The sequence below is a fragment of the Danio aesculapii genome, chromosome 10, assembly GCF_903798145.1.
Source record: "Danio aesculapii chromosome 10, fDanAes4.1, whole genome shotgun sequence".
In the NCBI taxonomy this organism is placed as follows: Eukaryota; Metazoa; Chordata; class Actinopteri; order Cypriniformes; family Danionidae; genus Danio; species Danio aesculapii.
The window spans coordinates 35,170,854-35,196,899 of NC_079444.1; the positions used below are offsets into that span (position 1 = coordinate 35,170,854).

The 26,046-nt window shown below is 35.5% G+C and overlaps 1 protein-coding gene across 4 annotated transcripts in view; it reads left to right on the plus strand.

Annotated features, from left to right (window-relative positions):
• The window catches only part of phldb2a (pleckstrin homology-like domain, family B, member 2a), a 58,526-nt gene extending 32,714 nt beyond the window's left edge, over positions 1–25,812 (plus strand). For 2 of the 4 annotated variants that reach the window (XM_056466392.1, XM_056466393.1), the window contains exons 5-18: positions 2,141–2,275; positions 4,072–4,209; positions 7,308–7,436; positions 10,041–10,196; positions 10,282–10,392; positions 11,319–11,408; positions 13,985–14,161; positions 14,269–14,368; positions 15,196–15,388; positions 16,156–16,246; positions 16,333–16,449; positions 19,113–19,332; positions 19,908–19,993; positions 22,523–25,812. In XM_056466392.1, coding sequence (XP_056322367.1) covers positions 2,141–2,275; positions 4,072–4,209; positions 7,308–7,436; positions 10,041–10,196; positions 10,282–10,392; positions 11,319–11,408; positions 13,985–14,161; positions 14,269–14,368; positions 15,196–15,388; positions 16,156–16,246; positions 16,333–16,449; positions 19,113–19,332; positions 19,908–19,993; positions 22,523–22,663 — 1,884 coding nt within the window. In that variant the 3' untranslated portion in view covers positions 22,664–25,812. The remainder of the gene's footprint in view (positions 1–2,140; positions 2,276–4,071; positions 4,210–7,307; positions 7,437–10,040; positions 10,197–10,281; positions 10,393–11,318; positions 11,409–13,984; positions 14,162–14,268; positions 14,369–15,195; positions 15,389–16,155; positions 16,247–16,332; positions 16,450–19,112; positions 19,333–19,907; positions 19,994–22,522) is intronic. The other 2 variants (XM_056466394.1, XM_056466395.1) reach the window with 2 other exon arrangements.
• The last annotated feature ends 234 nt before the right edge of the window (positions 25,813–26,046 follow it).

Below are 26,046 nucleotides of genomic sequence, written 5' to 3' on the forward strand. Positions count from 1 at the left end.
CTGTGAGCTCGTCCAGATCTGTGGCTGCAGCTTCAAAAACATCCCAGTCAGTGCATTCAAAACAGGCTTGTAAGACCTGCTGTGTGTCGTTGGTCCATCTCTTGACAGTCCTTAATACTGGCTTAGTAGTTTTAAGTTTTTGCCTGTAAGTTGGTATAAGATGAACCAGGCAGTGATCGGAGAGTCCTAGAGCTGCTCTGGCGACGGAGCGATATGCATCCTTTATTGTGGTGTAGCAATGGTCCAAAATTTTATTGCCTCTGGTGGGGCATGTAATGTGCTGTTTGAATTTAGGCAGCTCATGTGTGAGTTTTGCCTGATTAAAGTCCCCAAGTATGATAAAAGCAGAGTCCGGGTGTTGTTGTTCTGTCTCTGTGATCAGATCAGCCAGCTGTTGCAGCGCAGTACTCACGTGTGCTTGCGGTGGAATGTAAACACAGACGAGAATGAACGAGGAAAACTCTCTTGGTGAATAAAACGGCTTACAGTTAATGAAAAGCACTTCCACATCAGGACAGCACATCTTCTTTAACACAGTTACATCCGTACACCACCTTCTGTTGATGTAAAAGCATGTCCCACCACCGCGCGTTTTGCCCGTTGACTCCGTATCGCGATCTGCTCTGTACAGCTGAAAGTCCGGTAGGTTTAATGCGCTGTCCGGAATGGCTTCGTTTAGCCAGGTTTCCGTGAAACACAGGACAGCAGAGTTGTTAAAGTTCTTGTTTTTGCATGTGAGCAGAAGTAGTTCGTCCATTTTGTTAGGAAGAGAGCGGAGATTCGCCAGGTGAATGCTGGGCAGCGCCGTTCTGAAGCCGCGCTGTCTTAGCCTGACGAGCGCGCCGGCTCGCTTCCCACGCTTGCGCGTCTTGTAGCGTTTCCACAATGCGGCTGCTCCGCCGACTACAATGTTCAGCAAAACGCCACAAAAATCAAAATCCAGTTCTTGATTAGTTGGTGTGCACTGCCGAATGTTCAGCAGCTCGTCCCTGGTGTAACTGATCGTGTTTGACAAACATAAAACAGGACAGACTAACAAAAACAGTGCAAACACTGGAGAGCCCCCCGCCGAAGCGGCCATCCGCAGCGCCATCTTGATGAGTTAACACTTTTAACAAATTCAGGTGGATTGAACATAAAAAAATTAAGTTGTCCCAAATGAAATCTCAGGACTTGTGTTGTTTCATCTCATTTTAAATAAATAGTTTGAACGAGCACAAAAACATATTTTTTTGAGTGCTCCAAGAAAAATTTTGTGCTCCAAAAATCTGTAAAAACAACTTTGTTCACCAATGTCTTGTCTTTCATGTCAGGTCATCAGGGTGCACATTTACTACATTCAGTACAACATATTGCCACTAGACTCAGCAGCGGTCCCAGGGGTTTGGAACAACCTGAGGGCGAGTAGTTAATAACAGAAAATCAATTTTTGCATGAACTAACCCTTTAATTTTTTCATAATTGATCATTTTTATGCCTAGTTGTTTGTATCACACTTGCAGAGTGCCAAACCAAAATTCTGTTTCTTATGAGAACCAGACTGAAAAATTGAATGTCCTTTCCTTCATATGCATAAGCTCATCCGCTGATGGATATTTCTGGTAAATGTCAAAGCTTGGAGATCAGACGCCATTATCAGACAAAGATGGCTCTGTACTCCCGCATCTGTTTCAGTTACATTCCTCTGCGCTGTCACTGGAAACCTCGTGGCCTCAGAAACAGCCAAGTTAACTATCCATAAAAGCTGCATATTATTTTAGAGTTCAATCTGTGTCAGGTCTGAATGTCTCTGCTTATGATTGTCTTGTCCTTTTTTACAGTCAAAATCAGAAAGTTAAGTTTTTGTGTATAGCATGGACAGTATATAAACATAGTTAACCTGCAGTTAAACAGACATCACCTTTTTGGAAATGACACTGTATACTGATGATGTGTATAATACATTTACAATAAAGTGCATTGCTTAAGATTTTGTGTTGTTTGTTATGTAAGTGAAACAGTCAATATGTTCATGACATGGAAGGAACGTCTTTACAACTTTATTACCTTTAATTCATATAAATACTGTCCAATAGCAAACCACAACCATCCCATAAACTTCTCCTGCCAACTTTAAAGTATACCTGCTTATTTTCAACAGGTGTCTGAAGACATGCAGCTGAGGCAGGAAGTGACACGCATAGAAGAGGAGAGGATTCAGGTGCTCAACAACATTGAAGAACTTGAACAGAAGATCAGAGATCTGGACACACAGATGGACGAGTCTATCAGAGAGGTGTGTGTGCGTGTGTGTGTGCGTGCGTGCATGCGTGCGTGTGTGTGTGTGTGTGTGTGTGTGTGTGCGTGTGTGTGTGTGTGTGTGTGTGTGCGCGTGTGTGTGCGCGCGTGTGTATGTGTGTGTGTGTGTGTGTGTGTGTGTGTATGTGTGTGTGTGTGTGTGTGTGTGTGTTCAACGAGAAGTTTTATGTGCTGTAAACTGAGATGTCAAGTTTAGTAGGCGTCTGGTTAATTAAAGGTAGAATCTGAAACTATAAATTATATACTGTTATACCATAGTATCCATCTTGATACTAAAATAATAATGTTAAGCATTCCTGTAGCAGAACAGTAGAGCGTGGCATTACTAATGCCAAGATCATGGGCTCAGTTCCCAGAAATCGCAAGCCGTTTCAAATAAAAGCAACTGCCAGATGCATTAATGTACATTTTTTCATGTTTGCCAGCAAATAACTCTCACATATTATTTTCAAGACTTAGATCTGTTAAATAAATTCATTCTGCAGTGATATTTTTGTATATTTATAAATGGGCACAGAATTAAACAATATTGAGAAATTTAAAAAATAATAATAATTTTTATAGATTCATTTTAATTTTAGTTTAATAATTTCTAATGTTTTTTTGTTATGTGTGTTTATCATTTTGTAAATATTTCTGCATAGTTTTATTTTTATTTCAACAGAAGTACAAAACAAATTAATAATAAGAAAAATGAATGAGAAATTAATCTGGTTGTTATCTGCTACATGTATATAGAAAAAAATTCTATATACACTACCTGACAAAAGTCTTGTCGTTGAGAGCAACAAATAATAACTTGACTTCTAGTTGATCATTTTGGAAAAGTAGCAGAGAGTTGATTTTTCTGATAAATCATCTGTTGAACTGCATCCCAATCATCACAAATACTGCAGGACCACAAACCACAGAAGAGGGTAAATTCTTCAGCAGGATAGCGTTCCTTCTCATACTCCAGCTTCCACATCAAAGTTCCTGAAAGCAAAGAAGTTCAAGGTGCTCCAGGATTGACCAGCCCAGTCACCAGACAAGAACATTATTGAGCATGTCTGGGGTAAGATGAAGAAGGAGGCATTGAAGATGAATCCAAAGAATCTTGATGAACTCTGGGAGTCCTGCAAGAACGCTTTCTTGGCCATTCCAGATGACTTTATTAAGACGTGATTTGAGTGATTGCAGAGATGTATGGATGCAGTCCTCCAAGCTCATGGGAGTCATACACAATATTCATTCTTTTTCCACTGCAGCATGACTTTATATTCTATACTGTACATTATTTCTGTAACGTGACAAGAGTTTTGTCTTGGACCTTACTCAAAGTCAGAGCTTACTGTACTAATTAAATAATTAAAAATCAAGGCATGATCATATTTTATTCTAATTATTTTATTCGTAATCTAGAGGCCTTTGCCTTTCATATAAGCTACTTCTGATACAAAATGTTCAACTAGAAGTCAAGTTATTATTTGTTGTTCCTAAAACTTGGAGGCGACAAGACAGGTAGTGTAGTATATACATTTTCTTTGTTTCAGAATACAGAGAAAACTGCGTTATCTATAATCATATTTGACCATCAAAATTCAATAGAAATGTAACAAACATTAACTGATGCAATGTTTTTTGGGGGGTGAAATTGACTGATGATTAAATACTTTACTTTGTTTGTGTACTTTCAACATATTTCAGTCAACTGTATTTTTATCTCAGTTTTCTTTCAGTGAACTACACTGATTTGAATAGTTTTAAAGTAAGACCGTCTCAATTTGTCATCAGATGGAGGTGGAGAGAGCACTTCTAGATGGCGAGCAGGAGGCAGAAGTGACTCAACTACAGAGCGATAAAGAAATGCTGGAGCAGCTCAACGAAAAAATGGGCAACATGGAGAAGAACTCTCAAAGGAATCAAACTCAGGTAAACATCAGGCAACAATTCAATTGAATAGCTTAAAAAGACTGAATAGAGTATATCAAAGCCGAAGTATAAGGTCTCATTCACTATGCATACTTAAAGTGCCCATCTTAAAGTCTAATAATCCTAAAAAGAAAAAAAAACTCTTCTATGATATGTTTGCATCCATACAAGGCCAAAAAGCACAACTTTTCTCATTTACACTGCAACATCAACACTGCTTAGACCGTATCTGAAATGGGTTAAGAATCTAAGCTCTATTAACTCTTTAACCGCTTATGAAACAGAATTTTTAAATTGGTTTTTAACTTATAATGAATGTAGTAAAGCACACCAATTCTGATTTCTTCAACATTTGGAAACAATGCTGGTTAACCATATAAATTCAAGCTTTAGTCTTCATCCACAAGCCCAACTGCCTTTGCAAAATAGAAAACAGCATCTTCTTGACATCACTTTCAGGTCTCAGATAAAACTTCTGTGTTTGAGGGCCAAAGTAGATGTAGTTCACCAACAGTAGCCAGCGAAGACGAGGAGCCTGTGGAATTATGCAAATTCGGTATAACCTAATAAGATTGTGCAGGAAGTAATGATAGAGTTACTGACAACTAGTTTCAGGCCATTCAGAATCACTTATTACTTTAGGGAGAGAAAAGTGGACAGTAAAAGACTCTGAAATGAAACACAGATTCAGAGTTTCACGAGGTGATTATTAATTAGCAAATAATCTAAATATTACAAATGTAAATATTAAGTGAGCAAGTTACATTGTAACCCCATGTCCTAACAACACGGTATGTCACGAAATTTGCATTGATAAGCAATTGGGCTGTTTAAACCAAACGAAACACGATATAAATTTAAATACAGCCATTCAGAAGCACAGAATTGTGCACTTACTGCACTCTAATGAAATGGTAAGGTTTATAATCTAATTAATAGATATTAAACCTCTTAAACATTATTAAATGTAGATGCTGTTCACTGATATGTGTTGGCTTGCACTGAAATTCCATTTTAAATGGTTTGTTTTATTTTCAAGATCTGAGGTGAACTATCTGCTGCTGCTTTCAGTAGTATGGTAATATATGTCATGTAAAATGGAATTTACACTCACATTATTAACATTTAATACTGAATAAAGTGCATGAGGTTTACCTGAGGTGATCATCTGGCAATCTGTGCTTGCGTTTGTTTTGAATCAGGTGTGCATTACCTAGTTCAACCACTGGGTGTCAAACTTACATACTGCACATTTAAAATAATCAGGAAAATATAATAATTAATCTTCTTAAAATTAGCTTATGGGTGAAAAATATCTCATCAGTAAACTACAGCAAGTGACGGGGTGCACCATGTTTGGTTTGAACCCAGCATAAGTATTCGCACAAGTAAATTACATACAAAGTAAATGCAAAGACACAAATAAAGCAATGCACTTGCTGTAAACACACAGAAATGATCTCAATCGTATCCTCCATGCAAGTTTAAATCATTAAACTCAAACATAAAATGAGCTTGAGGTGAAAAACATCCCATGAGTAAACTAGAGCAAGGGACGGGGTGCTCTGTGTTTGGTTTGAACTCAGCATAAGTATTTGCATGAGTAAATTACACATAAAGTAAATACAAACACATAAAAAAGCAATGTGTTTGCTGTAAACATACAGAAATCATCTTAATTGTATCTTCCTTGCAAGTTCAAATCATTCAGCTCGAGCAGAAATATAGCTTGAGGTGAAAAGTGTTTGGTTTGAACCCAGCATAAGTATTTGTGCAAGTAAATTACATACAAAGTAAATGCAAACATACAAATAATGCAATGCGATTGATGTAAACACACAGAATTAATCTCAGTCGTATGTTCTGTTCTAGTTCAAATCATTCAACATGAGCAGAAAATTAGCTTGAGGTGAAAAACATCTTGCGAGTAAACTAGAGCAAGTGATGGAGTGATTCGTGTTTGGTTTGAACCCAGCATAAGTATTTGGACAAGCAATTTACATACAAAGTCAATGCAAATTTATAAATAGAGGCTAATTTTCATTGAATGGCGTGAATGATGACAAATTCAAAAATTCAACTTGAGCATAAAAGTCACATGATACAAAAAACTCCCACATGTTGATAAGAGCGAGTGACGTTATACGCATTGACTTTGCATTTAGTGTGAGCCCATTATAATAGATGCACTTTAATAAGTTTGCTCATGAGACTAAAGAAAACTTCAGTACTCTATTAGTGAATGGCACTCACCGACATTTCCAAAACAGGCTCATTCTGAAAACGTAGCCCTATAAATATTTCTGGAGAACGCTATGGGGTGGTATGATTCTGTTCCTTTTCTCACTTAACAGCTGACTGCTTACCTCCGTATGGAGGGCTGTTACTTTGTCTAGTAGCTCGCCATGTACATCTGCAGAATTAAGACGCAGAGATGTGTTGACCACGATGATTGAGTTCGAGTCCAGCGAAAAACGAGTGAGACAAAAACAGAAACCCAAAAATGAAATAAACAAGTAAATAACAGGGTGAGAATGTGGTAAAATCTCAAAATGTGGTAAAAATCAGACGAGGGATTTTCTTTTTCTGGATTGCTTCCTGAAACTGTCGGTTGTGTTAAGGAAAGTGGGTGGGCTGGTCAATCGGTGCGTTTGAAAACACTGTTGGTTAGGTTTAGGGAAGGAGGGTGGGTCAGTCAGTCAGTGAGTCATTCTGTCAGTCAGCCAATCAGTCGACAGCAGCCTCTGGTGGATTTTAGTGAGAACAGCAGGCGTGAATGGCACTTGCGAATGAAATTTGAGATCTCAAAAAGCGTACACAGCGGCCTCAGGTGGATTCCGAAAACATAAACTGCAAAAAAACGTAGCTCCTGGAACGTATTTGGCGCTCTCCAGAAATGTATATAGCGGTACGTTTTCAGAATGAGCCTAGGTTGGATATTTCATCTATCAACCTTTTTTCCAGTTTACCTCTTGCTTTAACCCGACTTTGTCTTGCACTTTCTCTGTTTCTGTGTCCGTCATTTTTGTGTCCGTCTCATATCTGTGTGCTCTGTACATGCACGTCATCCATTCGCGTATCCTGCCGCTGTGCTGTAGGACAAAGCCCTGTTGGAGGCTGAGAGAGATAAAGTAGAGAGGCTAGCTGAGCTGATCTCAGAACAGAAGACCCAGCTGGACTCCTGTCCTGAAGCACTGAAGGAGCAGCTCCAGAATCAGCTGTCCAGGGTCAGTCAGTTATGGTGGTCTCCGTCAGCCGTGCGGCCTGCTGTTCTGCTGTCTGTCTCTCACAAACTCTTCCTCTTGTGTTTTTCCTCTCTGCACCAGCTCTGGAAATACCATTTGTTCTTGTTGGTAGGCCTTTCTTCTCTGTGTCTTTGAAACATTTAAAACAAGTATTCAACTCATCCCCATTTTTGTCAGTAAACATATTTCTAAAGGTGCTGTTTTTCACCAGATGTTGATAACACCCAAATAAATCCTTATATGCAAAGAAAATAATATTAATTAGTTTACAAATGAAGTTATGCATAGTAAAATGAAATGACACAGGGAAAAAAGTATTGAACACATGATGAAAGGGACATGTAGAAAGGCAGTAAAAGCCCAGACAGCGGCTGAAATCTCTCTGTAGTTCAGCAATTATCAGCCCTTCCTCATTGTAAAATTTATATTAGCTGCTGCAGTCCAACATCTACATTAGCAGGATGATGAAGATGAAACCAGGGTGGACATTTCAGTAAGACAATGACAGCCAAGGAAACTCTCAAATGCTTTCAGAGAAAGAAAATCAAGCTGTAGAATGGCCCAGCCAATCACCTGACTTGAATCCAATAGAAAATACAAATTAAAGATCGGATTTGATAGACAAGACCCACAGTACCATCAAGATTTGACACTCTGTTGAAGTCTGTGAAAAAAAATCACACCTGAGCAATGCATGTGTCTTTGTTCTCCATATGAGAGGCGTCTTTAAGCTGCCATCACCAAAAAAGCCTTAAGGTATTAAATACATTCCAGTAGTTCAGTACTTTCTCCTTGTGTCATTTCATTGTTATTACACAATTTTTTTTTATTTTGTTTTGTTATATTTTTATGTTTGTATTGTTTGGGTTTTTACCAACATCTGGTTCAATTCCATGTAACAGCTCCATTAGATGATTTTTCCCAGAAAAAAACATGATGTGTTCAATACTTTTTTCCACTGTACCACTGTGTTTAGGGCTGGGCAATAAAACCATAACAAAAATTATTATGATACAATTTCCTTAATGAAATGATAACGTGTTTAATTAATATTTGATATAAAGGTAATGCCTTTCACTTCACTAGCTGTTAATGTACATTTTAAAATATCAAATGAGAAATGACTGATGGAAATGGCACATTTTTAATAAAAAAAATTGTAAAAAAAAGTTTTTATATTTACTTGAGGTAGATTTAAACTTGACATGAACACATAAACACTTTTGCTGAATAAACTGTGATGTAGAAAAAATTACATTTACATGACCATTGTTTACTGTTGGTTACAAGGTTATTAACACTACAGCCAGCTGTTTTAACAACCTGATGAAAATGCGTCTAATTCACGTTTGGGAATTTTACATTTTTGAGAAGAACTTTAAAAAGATTTCCTAAAAAAAATCTTAAAATAATGAACAAATTGCAGCATGAGTTTAGGTTAGTTAACATGTGGAAAACCATAAATAGATCTCACAGAACACGAATGTGATTTATTTACAGCCATAAAGAGAATAGGAGAAACACTTATTAGCTTATTCCATGGACTTACAATTGTGCCAGTAAATCTACTCCATGGTAATGTGGCAGGACTTGGAGATATAAATATTGATTTTATTAAATTGTTAATCTATGCATGTATTTGTTGTTGTTAAGCTGTAAAATTATCGCAGAAATCACATTCTGACATGCTATATGTGCACTCAAAAAATGACGTTTGCTGTTTGTTCAAACTACTTATTTAAAATGAGCTGAAACAACATAATTCTTGAGTTTTTTGGGGAACAGCTTAATTGTTTTATGTTCAGTCCAGTTACATTTGTAAAAACATATAAGTAACTTAATTCCGTCATGTTGTCCCAACACAAATCGATTGTGTGGAACCCAGCATTTTTTCCAGTGTGTGATTTATTTATTTTTTTTACAGTGTGTGATGATTATGATTATCTAAATGTATGTTATTTTGGATTACAATTTTAAATTTTAATAAAATTTAAATCTGAGTATTAATAACATTTTACAGATTATTGGTAATTATATTTACAGGTTATTGTTTTACTGAACATAAATAAACATTTGCATTGTGTGCTCAAACAATACCTCTTCATGATATGATATCTACTGTTAGAACATGCAGGAACTAAAAGATAAAAAGGAACTATATAGGAAAAAGAGTATTAAAAAAGACTACTAAAAAGACTTTTAAGACTAAAAGATATAGTTTTATTGAATTTTAAACATTGTTTGACCTGTGTTTGTCATGTTTTGACAATAAAAAGGGTAAATGATCAATAAAATATTTGGTTTCTATAGCTATCACTCAAAAATCTGACTTTAATCTCAAAAGAAATAGACATTTGGCACTTACTGTGCTAATTATCAATATCAGTGGATATAAAAAATGTATTATTATGGTTTTACTGTTTTATTTAGCCATATCGCCCAGCCCTACCTCTAGTCTCTTTGCTGTGTAGCAGAATCCTGTGAGTCATTGCTGACTTTTTTGTTAGTTTAGTTTGAAGTTGCACCACTATGCAAAAAATGTAAACTATTGCTAAGTGTTTTTCCCCCTCTTTCTCTTCTTGCTAGGACACTGAAGCTTTGGAAGTGGAGAAGAAGCGTTTTGAAGACCTGGAGTTTCAACAGCTGGAGAAGGAGAGCTGTCAAGATGAAGAGACGGAGACGCAGATGCAGCAGCTCCTTAGAGAGATTGCAGAATATCAGAGATCAGTCGTCACTCGCAAGGTGTGCAGCTAAATGCAATCCTAGAGTTTTTTTTTTTTTATAATTACAGTGTTCGTTCTTCACATATAAACTCTCTTCATTGTAGGAGAGGCTACTTACCCTGAAAAAGCAGTCGACTCAGATTACCCAGCAGGCACAGCGGGAGAAGGAGAACTTCTTAAAGGAGAAGAGCAACCTCATTTATATGCTGCAAAGAGTGAGTATTAACAAAGGAGTAGATGCAGTTTCACCATGATTTACATGTAATTCAGTGGAACATCAGCTAATAAAGTCTAAATTCTGTTTCTGTTTAAAACAAGAATCATTTGATGACATATTAAAGTCCTTTAGGATTTTAAAGGATCACTGTTTTCACCGTCTTTTAAAGTCTTTATATTTTGATGCAAGAGGTTTTTTAAATTTTTGAAATTGACAAAACACATCTTAATTCTTCTTTACTTTTTAGATCTGAAGAACCATTGGTCTTTGTAATTTATTTGATGTTGATGACAAAAGCTTATTTGTCACATACACTATTACATGCAGTGAAATTTGACCCCTTCTGACCATAACAGGCAGGAGGAAATAAGAGCGTCTTGTTATCTTGTTCTCTGGGGGAAGTTGTTTGTCTACAGCAACGGCCTTGGCTGAGGCTGTCTGGCAGGAGTGTCGGGGGGAAGCCGAAAGAGAAAAAGTTTCCAAATGAGGATCATTATCTGCCAATTTTGCAGATATCTATGTTTTACACAGTGGATGCCCTTCCAGCTGCAACCCAGTACTGGGAAACATCTATACACTCTCATATACTACAGCCAATTTAGCTTATTCAATTCACCTATAGCACGTGTCTTTGGATTGTGGGGGAAACTGGAGCACCCGGAGGAAACCCACGCCAACACGGTAGAACATGCAAACTCCACACAGAAATGCCAACTAACCCAGCCAGCACTCGAACCAGTGACCTTCTTGCTGTGAGGTGACAGTGCTAACCACTGCACCTCCGTGTTACCTGTCATTCCATAAAATATGTTAATTAATGTTCCAATAACAAAAAAGCGAGGTATACGTGGTATACAGGTATACGAGGTATACAGTTTTCAGTTTTGCTTGACACATTTTTTGTTCTTGCTAATTTCTCTTCAGGAACGAGAGAACCTTTCGTCTCTGGAAAGGAAGTACGCTGAGCTGACAGGTGGACAGGCATTTCCTCTTAACCCAGTGTCCATGAAGGAGGTAAAGCATTTCTTTGAGTAGAGAAAATTGTACTCAGGGTTCCTGCAGGTCATAAGATTTCTTGAATATCGGGGAATTTTAAAAGGTCTATTCCAGAAATCGAAAGCTAGGGAAGTTTTTTATGTTGTTGTTTATTATACTAGTCATGAAATATCAGGGATTTTTGTACCTCCTATTTATTAAAATTTCAGATTATTGGGGCAAAATAAATGACTGATTTAGCAACTTTTAGATTTTCTATAATTTTACAGCAATATTTGCAGCATTTCTTGTGTTGTCTTGCTGTGAATATTTGCACAAATTGGAAATGGAAAAGATCTGAGGATAACATATACCAAAATATTTTATTACAAATTTTTTTACAAACAAATATAAGAGGTGGTAGCGAAGGACCTTGTAAATATATTACATTTGGCAGGCAAAAAGAGTATTACCAGGCACTGGTATATAAGCATTATAAGCATTACTATTGGTGATTGGATACACATTGTGAAAGAAATAAGCAATTTGGAAGAATTTACATTTATTTTAGACTAAAAAAAAAAAGCTTATTTCTAAAACAAGTGAAGAAATGGATTGATTACTGCAATGTTAACAACTGTTAAATGCACTGAATCTAGAACAACGTTAACCCCCAGTCTTTCGTTTTTATTTATTTATTTATTTTTGTATTTGTTTGTTGTTTCATGTTGAATATTGTACAATTTTAACAGCATCAACAACAGCATCAGGAGTTAAAATTGTTAACTTAAGCGATCAATACAACAAACATAGCCTTGTTCAAATAGATTTTGGCTAAATGTGCAGTCTTATAATGTCATATAACATATCTAAACCGAGATGACAACTTGAAGTATCGCACACCAGACAAGCGCTTTCTATGCAAAAATATAATGTTATTTAATTGAATATGAATGAATGAATTTGAAGTGTCTTTGCTGGTCAAAGGAAATTTGCACCATTAAAAAAACAACAACAACAACACAAGTTTCCTTAAATTTTGCGTCATTTGCTTGATTTTGCATTTAAATTTGAGTCAGTGATAAAAGTCATGAAATTGATCATTTGGTTTACTGTAAAAAATGCAGAGTTCCACACGATTAATTCAGATTGTCCCAACACAAATTGACTAAATTCACTTAACAAATTTAAGTCGATTTAAATTTAAAACAAATTTAAATCTCAAGAAGTGTGTTGTGTAAGCTCATTTTACATACAGCCGTGAAAATAAGTATTAAACACGTCACCATTTTTCTCAGAAAACATATTTATAAAGGTGACGTTGCAATTTTTCGCCGGATGTTGGTAACAACCAAAGAAATCCATAAATGCTAAGAAAACTAAACTAATTATTGGGATTACAAATAAAGTTATGTTTAATAAAATAAAATGACACAGGGAAAAAGTATTGAACACATGAAAAAGGGAGGTGTAGAAAGGCAGTGAAAGCCCAGACAGCAGGTGAAATCTCTCAGTAGTTCCTCAGCAACCCTCTGCCCTTCCTCAGTGCAAATTAATATTAGCTGCTGCAGTCCAACATCTACATTAGCAGGATGTTAAAGATGAAACCAGGATGGACATTTCAGTAAGACAATGATCCAAAACACAGCCAAGGAAACTCTCAAATGATTTCAGAGAAAGAAAATCAAGCTGTAGAATGGCCCAGCCAATCACCTGACTTGAATCCAATAGAAAATACAAATTAAAGATCAGATTTGATAGACGAGACCCACAGAACCATCAAGATATTTACACTCTGTTGAAGTCTGTAAAAAACCCACTCCTGAGCAATGCATGTGACTTTGTTCTCCATATGAGAGGCGTCTTTAAGCTGCCATCACCAAAATGCATTTTTATATAAAGTATTACATTGAAATATATTATATTGTTATATTATATTATGATAATATATTATATAATTATATTAAATTGAAGTGGGCGACGCAGTGGCGCAGTAGGTAGTGCTGTCGCCTCACAGCAAGAAGGTCACTGGTTCGAGCCTCCGCTGGGTCAGTTGCTGTTTCTGTGTGGAGTTTGCATGTTCTCCCTGCGTCCGCGTGGGTTTCCTCCGGGTGTGTTTCCCACCCCACAGTCCAAAGACATGTGGTATAGGTGAATTGGGTAGGCTAAATTGTCCGTAGTGTATGGGTGTGAATGAGTGTGTATGGATGTTTCCCAGAGAAGGGTTGCAGCTGGAAGGGCGTCCGCTGCGTAAAACAAATGCTGGTTAAGTTGGTGGTTCATTCCGTTGTGGCGACCCCGGATTAATAAAGGGACTAAGCCGAAAAGAAAATGAATGAATGAATTAAATTGAAGTAATTACATTTCAGTAGTTCAGTTTTTTCTCTTTGTGTTATTTCATAATTACACATAACTCATTTTTCAGATTTTTTGTTTTGTTGTATTTTTATATTTGTATTGTTCAGGTTTTTACCAAAATCTGTTGGTAAAGTTATAAAAGTTATCTTCCCCGCTGTAAACGATTTGAACAAACAGTAAAATATTTTTTGAGTTTTAGAATGGGAACCCTCTGTATTGTAGGAATGTTAGTTTTAATATCTGTCTGAATATTGCAGCACTTTCGCACACTGGAAGAGAGGAGGCGGAGCAACGGCATTAAAGAGGGGGGAGTTCTGCTGAGTGACAGCGGAATGTCCCGTAAAAGAGAAAGGCAGAGCTCTGGAACCCTAAACTCCGCTCTTAATCGCAGTCTGTCTCCCAAGGTCAGACAACAGATACGCCACATAGGAAAAGTATTCGATACCATCTTAAGACAACAATCTCCATTTAAAAGTCATGTTTGTGTTTGTGGAGAGGAGGTTCAAACGGTCTCTCTTCTGGTGTGTTTTTAATCCTGTAGCCCCATATGCCACTGTCTCAGAGCTCTAGCTGTGGCAGCGTTATTCCGCGCACACTGTCAGTCAACTCTCGAGACCTGGACACCCGACGCCTGCTTAAGGGTAACACACTCATCACAATATATTATGACACTTTGGCTGCGTCCAAAATCGTTTACTACAAAATAGGTACTAAGTTTGAATTTGAGTTTAGTCCTCGACTGTTAGAAAAGTACTGTCTATATAGTATGAATGTGAGTAGTATGAATGGAACTTGGATGTACTACATCTGCCATTTTGTCATGATCACGTGACCTGCCTGCTTCAGTTGCGTCGCATACAGGAATTCTCTCGAGAAGCTATCTCATTGAATGTGTACTTCAGAATATTGCTGGAAGTAGTAAGACATCCGGGTACTTCTCGCATAATGTTTTTTTTTTTCTAACTTCATGAATTTGGGCATGCTACTCGGTTCGTATACGGTTTTTAGCGTACAATATAGGTACATTATAGTATGGAAGTATGCAATTTCGCATGCAATTTATGCATGTTCAAAGTCTCTTAAATCACCTTTCCTCCCCATTCTGATGCTCGATTTGAACTGCAGCCGATTGTCTTGACCATGTCTACATGCCTAAATGCATTGAGTTGCTGCCATGTGATTGGCTGATTAGAAATTTGCGTTAACAAACAGTTGGACAGGTGTACCTAATAAAGTGGCCGGTGAGTGTATATAAAGTATACATATAAAGTTGAAAAAACTGTCATGCTCACCAAAATATTTAAATTATTTTTACATTTAAAAAAATTTGTTTTTTAGATTTTAACGTATTTTAAATGTCATTTTTTCTGTGACGCAAAGTGTCCTTTAGAAATTATGAATATGTGTCGAATTTAAGATAAATACACCAAAACAAAATTTGAAATCCTTTCTTTATTTAATCATGCAGCAGGTCAGCTGTATCTGAATGACGAGAGGCAGAGAATGAGCGAAATGTCCAACAGGGCAGTTTCTGAGACAAACGTCTTCCTGGAGCCGTTTCACTACCTGGATAATGGACACAACTATGACACAATGAGTGTGGACAGTACAGAGAGCCTGGAAACCAGCATTTCCGCATGTTCACCGGACAACATCTCCAGGTGAGAACAGGACTAATATCAGCACAGTCTATTCTGACAGTTCAACATGCATTATTTTGCATTTTTACACGGCTGACTGGAATACTCAATTCTGATTGGTCAGTCGCGGCATTCCAAGGTATGTTATTCCGAGATAACAACTGCTAAATAACACAGGCTCGTCTGGAAGCTTTGAAAAATCCATAAAAAAATTTTCAGAATTTGAAGCCTTTTGAAAAAAAGTTGAAAGCTTTTTAACAAAGATTGTTTGCCTTTTTGTTTAAATAACTCTGGGATTAAATATTTTCATTGAAAACGAGGGTTAGATAAAAAGATTTCTATAAAATTATATCTTGTGTGCTATTTGAGCTAGCAAAGACGAAATCTTTCCCTTCAAAACTGTGAATTATTGTTTTACTCGCCTAATTTACTACTATATGTGTTTCCATTAAATGTTCTTCATGCAATATTCCAAAATGTGTGCAAATGTGTCAAGTGCATAAGAATCATGTATGTTGTGCTTTGCAGGAGCATTCATAAGAGTTCGTAAGGATGCTGTTTAGACAGAATCTGCCTTTAAGTAGCCCAGATATAAACACTTCCTGTCTGAGGAATTTTGATTGCATTCCGAGCTCGTTCCCAGTTCCTGAGCCTTAAGGTGCTCTGGAATAAACCGAGGGATTTTATTTGGACAATGCATTATTTTTATGTGCAGTTTAACAGGAAAAGCATCAAGTTTAAAAGGCTGAGTTTCACCAAGCGTGTGCATGTGTGTGTGGTCTATATAGCGCCAGCACAGCTAATATGGCGAAGATAGAGGAGATGGAGCGCATGCTGAGAGAAGCTCAAGCTGAGAAGCACAGGCTGCTGGAGCACAGGGTACATTTGGTTGTTTTTAGTTTTTTAATACAGAGATATCAATACGCAGATGCATTAAGGAGGAGCACTGTTTTATTCTTCCGCAGGAGCGAGAGATGGAGCTGCGCAGACAGGCTCTGGAGGACGAGAGAAGAAGAAGAGAAGAACTGGAGAGGAGGCTGCAGGAGGAGACCAGCAGAAGACAGAAACTAGTGGAGAGAGAGGTGAAGATACCTGACTAACCTGTTTACGGTTGCACTAATTCCAACACTAAAAATACTCTGGGTTATTATACAGTTGGACGCAAAATTATTAGTCTTCCAGTGAAATCTTTTTCAAGTATTTCCCAAATGATGTTTAACAGAGCAAGGAATTTTTCACAGCATTTCCTATAATGTTTTTCCTTCTGGAGAAAGTCTTATTTGTTTTATTCGAACTAAAATGAAAGCTGTTTTTAATTTTTAAGAAAACATTTAAGGTCACAATTTAATTGTAATAATTTTAATAATTTATTTCAGTTGTCTACGAATTAAACCATTCTTATACAGTGATTTTCTTTACAATGGTTTTCTTTCGTTACCCTCCCTAACTTGCCTAATTAATCTAGTTACGCCTTTAAACTGCACTTTAAGCTGATATTTTGTCTTTGAAAAAATATCTAGTAAAATATTATTTACTGTCATCATGGCAAAAATAAAATAATTTGTCATTAGAAATGAGTTATTAAACTATCATGTTTAGAAATGTGTTGAAAAAAAACTTCTTCCCATTAAACAGAAATTGGAGAAAAATATACAATAATTCAGGAGGGCTTATATCTGTAGTTACTATTAATCTTTTTTGTTTGTTTATTTTGTTATGTTTATTACATTGATTAAAGTTATTCTACTATCATCTTTTCTTTTTTCATAGACTCTTGTTGATCTTTTCTTGTTGATACACCAGGTTATTATAGTTAGGCAATCATTTATTTGTTTTGTTATATTTATTACACTGATAAAAGTTGTATTGTATTGTCATTTTTAATTTTTTCATACACTTTTTTTTGTTTTCAGAAAGAAAATACATACAGAATATACATAATTTCTCAGACAGAAAGACATTTTGTAAATGCTTTTAATTTACTTCCCTTTATTAGTCAATTAATCTCATCCAATATTAAAGTTTGTATTGAAATAATATGTGTGTGTACTGTGTATATTTATAATATACTGTATATATAAAACACTCATGCATGCATATATTTGAGAAAATGTTTATTTATATTTAAATATTATTTAAATATTTATTAAAATAAAAATTTATATGATACAAATTAGATTTAAATATCTATGTAGCAAAATTGTTTTGTAAAGTTTTGTTTCTATGTATGTTTTTATGTTGTTTCCATGTCACATATACATAATAAATATATATAATACACACACACATATTATGTCAAAACAAACATTTATTTTGGATGCAAAATATATATATGAAAAGGATTATTTCAGTTAGTAATTTAAATAAAAATTAATTTAAAGTAATCAAAATAAAAAATTGCTAAATTACAATTAAAATAAAAATATAAATCACTAGTTGTATAGTTTTATATTAGGATCAAAACCAACACCGGAATACATACAAAGAAATGTTCAGATATAACAATTCTCATTTGTAATGTTTTAAGTTTTAATGTTGTCTTTTTACAAGACACGGCATGCATTTTTTTCTTAGCAAAGATAACGTTTTGTATTTTTGCTGTCCATATTTAATACATTTCTTCTATTCTAGGGCTAGGCAGTTTGGCCTAAAATCAACATCTCAATTAATTGAACATTTTAAGTTGATTGTGATTATTGAACAATTATTTTATTTATTGATTTTTTTGCCCTCATAGTTCACTGACAGGTTTTGTACAGTAAATATGCTCACATATTACAAGTGAGAGAATTCTGAATGAAGGGCGCATTACTTGATTTTAAAATAATTGAAGTTGAATTTTGACTTTTGGAAACAAAATTAATTATTATTATCATGTTTTTCATATTAAAAGTAGAAAATAAGCAGTATCTCTTCTAAATAAATTAACTCTTGTATATCCTGTAAATAATAGTTTAAACAGTACATTTCTTGCATCTTCTGTAAACAAATATTTTAATGTAAAAAATAAATTTATTGTATCAGAAAATATGCCATCTCAAGGCTTTTCTGCCGCAGTTTACAATCTTTGTCAATGTAGTGCAAACGTGCAATGTGTAGTTACATTTTTTGAAAGGTGTGCAGGTATGCGACCGCGCGAAGGCTGCAGACCACACTCGTGCGTTCGATGCAGAAGTGTAAATCAGTCTTAACAGATCGGGGTCACATGACTCCACACATGGTAGGGAAAGTAATAGAAAAAATTTACTTGGAAAAAATTAGATCGATTATAGGTTCTGAATGTCAATTTCGATTATTTTTCAATTAATCGCCCAGCCCTAATTACTCCTTATTATTGTCATGATAATATTTTTGATTATTACCATTTTTATAAAGCATTTCAGGGTACTGAAAATCATTTAACATTTGTAAAAGCAATATAATGAAAGCTTAAAGATAGCTAAAGCAATATAAATAATAATAATAATAATAATAATAATAATAATAATAATAATAATAATAATAAAATCTGCAATGTAAGGTTTATCACACATTAAAATCTTACAGCTATTCATTTTATATAAAAAAACTGCTTATAAAAATCTGCTTATTTATCATGTGGCTGATAAATCAGTATATACAGTAACGTATTCTAGCACAAATTATAATGAATTATACTTAACAAATGTGCATGCATGTATTCACACAGACATAGTCTCATTCATAAGACAGATTTTATTAGATCTGTCTGTTTGTGTGTGTCCAGTCTCGTCCGCTGACTCGGTATCTGCCGGTGAGGAAGGATGAATTTGACCTGCGAGGACACATCGAGGCAGCCGGTCACCATCCAGAGACCTGCTTTCATCTGGCTATCACTGAGAAGACCTGCAGGGGCTTCCTGGTCAAGATGGGGGGCAAAATCAAAACCTGGAAAAAGCGCTGGTTCGTCTTTGACCGCAACCGTCGGACACTGGCATATTATGCTGGTAATTACACTGTAATTACTCAGTAAAGCTTAATAATCAATGTCAACGAAAAGCCCTGATTTTTCAAATGACAATCCATTATAAATTACATTAGAAATAACTCCATTATAAATACATCTATATATTATTATTATTATTTTAATTATAACTTGGCCTGTTTTGGGATTGAACTCAAAATTTTGCCTCGAATTCTTGTTCCTTGTTGACATGTAATGCTTTTTGCAACACCTCTCAATGAAATGTGGACCGTGAAATGTTCTCTGTTAATTAAAGAAGTCAATATTGATACTTCAATTTGCCACGAGAACAACCTTACACCACAAGAGGGCCACGCTGAGCTGTGTCCTTCACAAAAGTCACAGCAGAAACAATGGTGCATTGATGAGCAGCGAATCATACCAGATTTAGCATGCCAAAATTAGATCTTACCTGTTTATTTTACACTCAAGCTCTTATGCTTATCAACTCAACTATGTTACATCATACTGTAACGAGTAATATAATTTAGCAAAGGTTAAACAGTATGCTCTTTAAAAGAAGACTAAAATGGTTATATTGTTTTTCTTTTTCTCCAGATAAACATGAGACCAAAATGAAGGGTGTTATTTATTTCCAAGCCATTGAAGAAGTGTATTACGACCACTTGAAGAACGCACACAAGGTGAGCCAAAGAAGTGGAGACTTTAGTGAGAAATCAGTGCTCATTAGCCATGTTTGCATATTTTATTTAGAATTAAATCATACTGATTGCTGAATCTGAACATAGTGTTTAATGTGAACGCTGAATAAAGTGATTGATGTGTGTGTTTATATGCTGCAAGCTTCAGGTTGGGTTTGACCTTCTGACGTGTGTACACTGCATGCAGGAATATACAGTGTTTCCCTCTGCTGGTTTAAGATGTAAATACTGCCTCTTGCTTTTTTTCTTCTTTTCTTAAGCAGACGTGATATTTATCTATTTTGGGAGATGATGAACACATGAAGCGGTGTGCTTCAAAGTTGAACAAAACAAGGCATCTGTCAAACGGCGGCTGGGCGACATTGTCCAATGATATTTCACAGATTATGTTTTTTATTTCTACTTTTCTCCAACATCCATTTATAGAGATAGTAAGATTTCTAGATTTAAAAAAATCATCATTTAAAAATAGTGTGCTGTTTTCTGTCCTGTTTTGACACCAAACTGTGCTTCCTGTTGAGCAGCATAAATGTATAAATAATATATAACAGTGAAAAAACAGTGGTAATAAAATTAAAGCAAACAACTTTAAAAATGTAACAGATTTACTACATTTAAACAGACAAAAGTTTTGTTCCCTAAAAATATTTCACTTGTGTTTTATTATGGTTATATTGTCAAGATGTGCATACTGTACAGTGGGCAAAAAAACATGTTGAACCAGACACTATTTTCTCAGAAAATATATTTCTAAAGGTGCTGTTGATAAATATAGTACCTTTTTAACTTTTATTTAATGTTTACAATGCAAATCCAATTAGTTCCACTTATTTGGTAAACAAAGCAAGTCTATCAGATAATATATCTACTGAAAGACAGAAAATGTCACTTTATAAACTGTATTGTGAATAAATCATATGAAAATTTTTATATTAGACAATAACATTACTGAATTAATTTAAAAACTGAAAAAATATAAATTTACTCACATTTACACCAGTAAATAACAAAACTCAATGTTGGGCTAAAAATCTGCGGATTTCTCCTACCTGCCAACACTCCTGTTTTTCCCGGGAGTCTCCCGTATTTCAGCCCCATCACCCGCCCATCTCCCATATTGTTCTGTCTCCCGGAAAACTCGTGGAATTCCTCCTCCACCCCCCCAGCTTTTAGGTACAGTCCGGCGAGCTTTTTGGTTCAGTCCCCTTGCGCATCGAACCCAACTTGCAACTATCTTCAAACCCTCTCCCCGCTCTTCAGTTCGCACGCACCTTCCCCCCGGTCTTCATTTTGGCGCACCGCCCCCCACCTCCCCCAACCCCCCTCCTCTCCTGCATAAAATCTCCCGCATTTATTTATCTAAATGTTGGCAGGTATGGGATTTCTGTGTGCTCAGAATTCCGTACGGGTCTAGTTATGTGTAATAAAATGAAATGACACATGAACATAAAAGAAAAAATGCATGGAAGGCCCAAATGGCAGCTGAAATCTTTCAGAACTTCTTCAGCGATCCTGTCCCTCGTCAGTGTACATGAATATTAGCTGAAGAAAATAAAAACAAAAGATCAAAGTTGATAGACGAGACCCAAAGACCTATCAAGATTTGTAGACTCTGTTGAAGTTTAGGGGGAAAAAATCACACCTGAGCAATGCATGCGGCTCCATTCCCTATACAAGAAGCGTCTTGAAACACCATTACTCAAAAAGCCCTTCATACAATATATGAAATACATTTAAGTAGTTCAGTACTTTCTCCTTCTGTCATTCTTTGGTTATCTTCAGCACTTTTGCTGAAACACTCTCTGTGTTTGTTTGTGTATGTGTGAATGTACTTTATGTATGTATATATGTATGTATGAATGTTTGTATGATTGTGTGTATCTATCTATCTATCTATCTATCTATCTATCTATCTATCTATCTATCTATCTATCTATCTATCTATCTATCTATCTATCTATCTATCTATCTATCTATCTGTCTATCTGTCTATCTTTCTGTCTGTCCGTCCGTCCGTCCGTCCGTCCGTCCGTCCGTCCGTCCGTCCGTCCGTCCGTCCGTCCGTCCGTCCGTCCGTCCGTCCGTCCGTCCGTCCGTCCGTCGGTCTGTCTGTCTGTCTGTCTGTCTGTCTGTCTGTCTTTTGTATTTTCCAGAAATACTGTATTTCTGATAAAACCTAGCTGCATTCTAGTGGTGATAAAACACATTAAGACACAATTAAACGTTTTTAGTTGTTGTTTAAACACTTTATTTTGAAATATAATCTGCTTATATATTTATGGCAAAAAATGATCCATATGGTCATTAAATTTAGATGAAAAAGATCATAAATGCTGTTGGTGAAAGAGTAAATGACTATAGAAAAAGATGTGTCCCATTGCCAAACCAGCTGAGAACCACTGTTTCATGGCATCGATGCAAAAATCCCTGTTTTGTAACCTCATTTTTTTAGAGCGTAGTGTTGCAACTGACAGCTTTCCCTCCCATTAATCTTGTTTTCTCCACACTCAGAGCCCGAACACCTCGCTGACGTTCAGTGTGAAGACACATGACCGTGTTTATTACATGGTGGCTCCTTCCCCAGAGGCCATGAGGATCTGGATGGACGTTATCGTCACTGGAGCCGAGGGATATACACACTTCCTACTGTGAGCCGGACTCATCTTTGTTTAACAAACATTTAACAAACCCAAAGTGACCTTCACAGTTCAGCTCAGCCTGCTGAAAGGATCTCATTTTTCACGTCAGCCTTTCTGGAGAGAGGTTACACTTTTATGATCCTCTTTCTATCAGGATAGAGCGTCGACTGAACGTTTTTCCAGTCATCTGTGACCTAGTTTGGAAAAACTGGTGCTTTACCCACTGCGTCCTGTCCTGAGTTTACAGCTTTCAGACTACAAAGGTACCCACTCTTGAATTGTTTGCCCCCGTATTGTTCACTTCCGGGGTTAGAAGCAATGTAAATGAGAGATCACTCACTGCTCTTTGCATTTCTCAAACGTGCCAATGAAGTTTTGACCTGGATATACCTCAAAAGAAAAGACTGGTTGTGCTTGTTAAAACTAGACACCAAAGACAGCAGTGTTGCTGGTGTGCCATACATACTGCAACCATCAGGGTATTTCTCAGCTTTGTTTATGTATCCAACAGTGCTGAACATTTGTCCTATTATTGACCTTGTTTTTCTGTACAATTTATATCATTCCCACTTTCACCAAGTGCCTTGCATTTGTCAATATAGGATGAGAATATTTAGCTATATTATTGTAGTATGATATAAATAGACTGTGGTTTTTAGAGCACAAAAGTCAGGTCCGTGAAGCAAAAAAACTTCCATTGAACTTATTTTTGAATGAACTTATCCCTTTAAAAGCAAAATTCATGAAAAAAAATCATGAAAAACATTTCCCATTATGAATTTTCACAGCAAAGCAACCCAAAAGTGATCTTTAACTCCTAAGACTTATAAGTAAGTTATAATAAATTCTTATGGGAAACATGAATGGAAAAAAATCCTGAATCTGCGCTGCTGTAAAAGCGTGCAGCACTAATGCACTCTATTAACGTTATTTTCTATTGACCAGCTGTGCCTCCACGATGCTCAGGAACATTCCAGAAGGAAGACTTTAGCACCAAAGACAAGCTGAATATGTTTTTCAGCATGATATGAATGTAATGATGTACACCTGTCAAATAATAGGACATCCACGGAGGTTTATGAGCCTTTTAAATAAGCTTATGATAATGATATTTTATTAGATTTCTCATGTTGTTTTATGTAGTACCACAATCGGCCAGAAGAGGGTTTTGCTTATTGAATTTAGATTTTATTCACAGCGAGAGTCTCATTTGACCTTTTAGTTTTGTCCACATGCATGTCTGAATTTATGATTGTGTATCTGATATATATTTTAAAAGTGTAGGAATCAGTATCTGAAAATACAGAAATTATATGAATATTAGTGTAGATAATAAATGCAAGGGTTGTTGTAAAAGAAAACAATGAAGGCACATTTGCTTTCTGACAGCAGAACAGGAAAACAGAACAGGACTTTTGTAAAGTTGGATTAGTCCATTTATTCCACCATCAAAATATTGTGCAATTTTAAAAGCCCGTCCACATCACAATCTGTAACTGCACACTGTAAAATCAATAATTAATTTTAAGCTGAATCAAATTATGAGTCATTTGAACTCATATTATTTAAAACTGACTTAAATATTAAGTTGGAACATGATTAACTTAGTTTAATAAGTTACACTTAACTAAAAACATAGGTTGTCATGACTAATTGATCATATCATATTTTGGGTCACACTTTATTTTGATGGTCCATTTGTTAAATATAAATTACATTGCATCTACATGCCAATTCTCATTAGATTATCGGTAGACTGTTAGGTTGAGGTTAGGGTAAGTTAACATGTACTTGCAAAGTTTATATATATTTATATAACTGACTATATTACTTATAGTCAGTTAAATGTCTGTTGAAGGAGCATTATCAACAGATATTAAGCAGGCTGTCTACTAATACTCAAATGGACCATCAAAATAAAGTGTTTCCATTTTTTACAGTGAAGGAATAACTTATAACAACAGTTTTGTGGTCTTGTCACTTTAAATGCTTGATCTCTTTAAAGAAGGATGGATTCTGATTGATTTTTATATATATAATTGTGATGTGGACTTTATTATTCTTTTTTTCTAATGAATTCTTTATAGTTTATTCTTATAGTATAATTCCTGATGTAAATAATCTTTAAATTGCATTCATATGCATTAGTTTTTCCACATCCTGTCATAGTTTAAAATCTTTGAAGACCAAATTGTCCTTCATACAGGGTGTCTGCAGGGTTTTAAAAGTCTTAAAATGTCTTAATTCTCAAAAACTAAATTTAAGGCGTTAAAACGTTTTAAATCTACTGAAATATTGATGTGTAGGTCTTAAATCTTTTTAACAGGTCTTAATTTTCCCTTGTTCATGTAAAGCTACTCAATCTGTCCATACAATCGCCAACAATCCATCTCAGTCAAACTTTTTATTTTTAAATTTTTTAAAATGTTTTAACTCTATTTACAATAATAATAGTTTTATTAATATCCTTACAATAACATTTGTTAAAAGGTCTCCAAGTATTTACTGCTGAGGATACTGACCTGGGGTGCGTTTCCCAAACAACAACGTAACTTGCAGCTGAACTTTCATAGTACGATGCATCGTTTGGGAAATAAGCAATGTAGTGACGAGTGTTTCCCAAACCTGTTGTTTCTCTGTCGCAGATCCATCATTTGAACCACGTTAGTTATAATGTAAAACGCCTATAATGACGCTCTAGACCGGGTGGAGTAACATTTTTTTTAGAGAAGAACCCCATCATATCTTTGAGCAAATTATATTGCTTTACACGCACACACACTTAAAATAATCCAATATTAGTTTTGATAAAAACATGCACTCGCTTACCATATTATTTGAAATATATGTAAATGGCACACACCCTGTACAAAGCCTATGTTTCCTTTACAAATATTATTGAGAACATTACATACTCTATTCTAAAACATAAAATCACTTACGAAAGCTAACACATATTCTAATCTCATAAATAAATCATATAACTAAATAATTAAATAATGAGGCTATTTATTGAGAAATTAAATTTAATATTTATTATTTAATAGGAAATGAAAAAAAATCTTACTTTAATAATAATATTAATGATCATGATGATCACTATTATTATTATTATTAGTAAGTAGGATATTGTTTTTTTCTTTTTTCTTTTTTGAAACGTCTACTTTTTGACACATGCAAACCACTGCAGAAATGTTCTAACCAACAGGCCCATGTCATATACAGTACAGATACTTAATAAATAACCTACTATAAATGAAAAGCATTAACGTATGCTATGTTTTTTTGGTTTTCACAAGCTTTGGAGACGTAACGTAAGCTCCACTTTTAAATAATAGGTCACCTATAGCTTTTGTCATGAGACATGGCTGTGTTCAAAATGACATCAATGTTTTT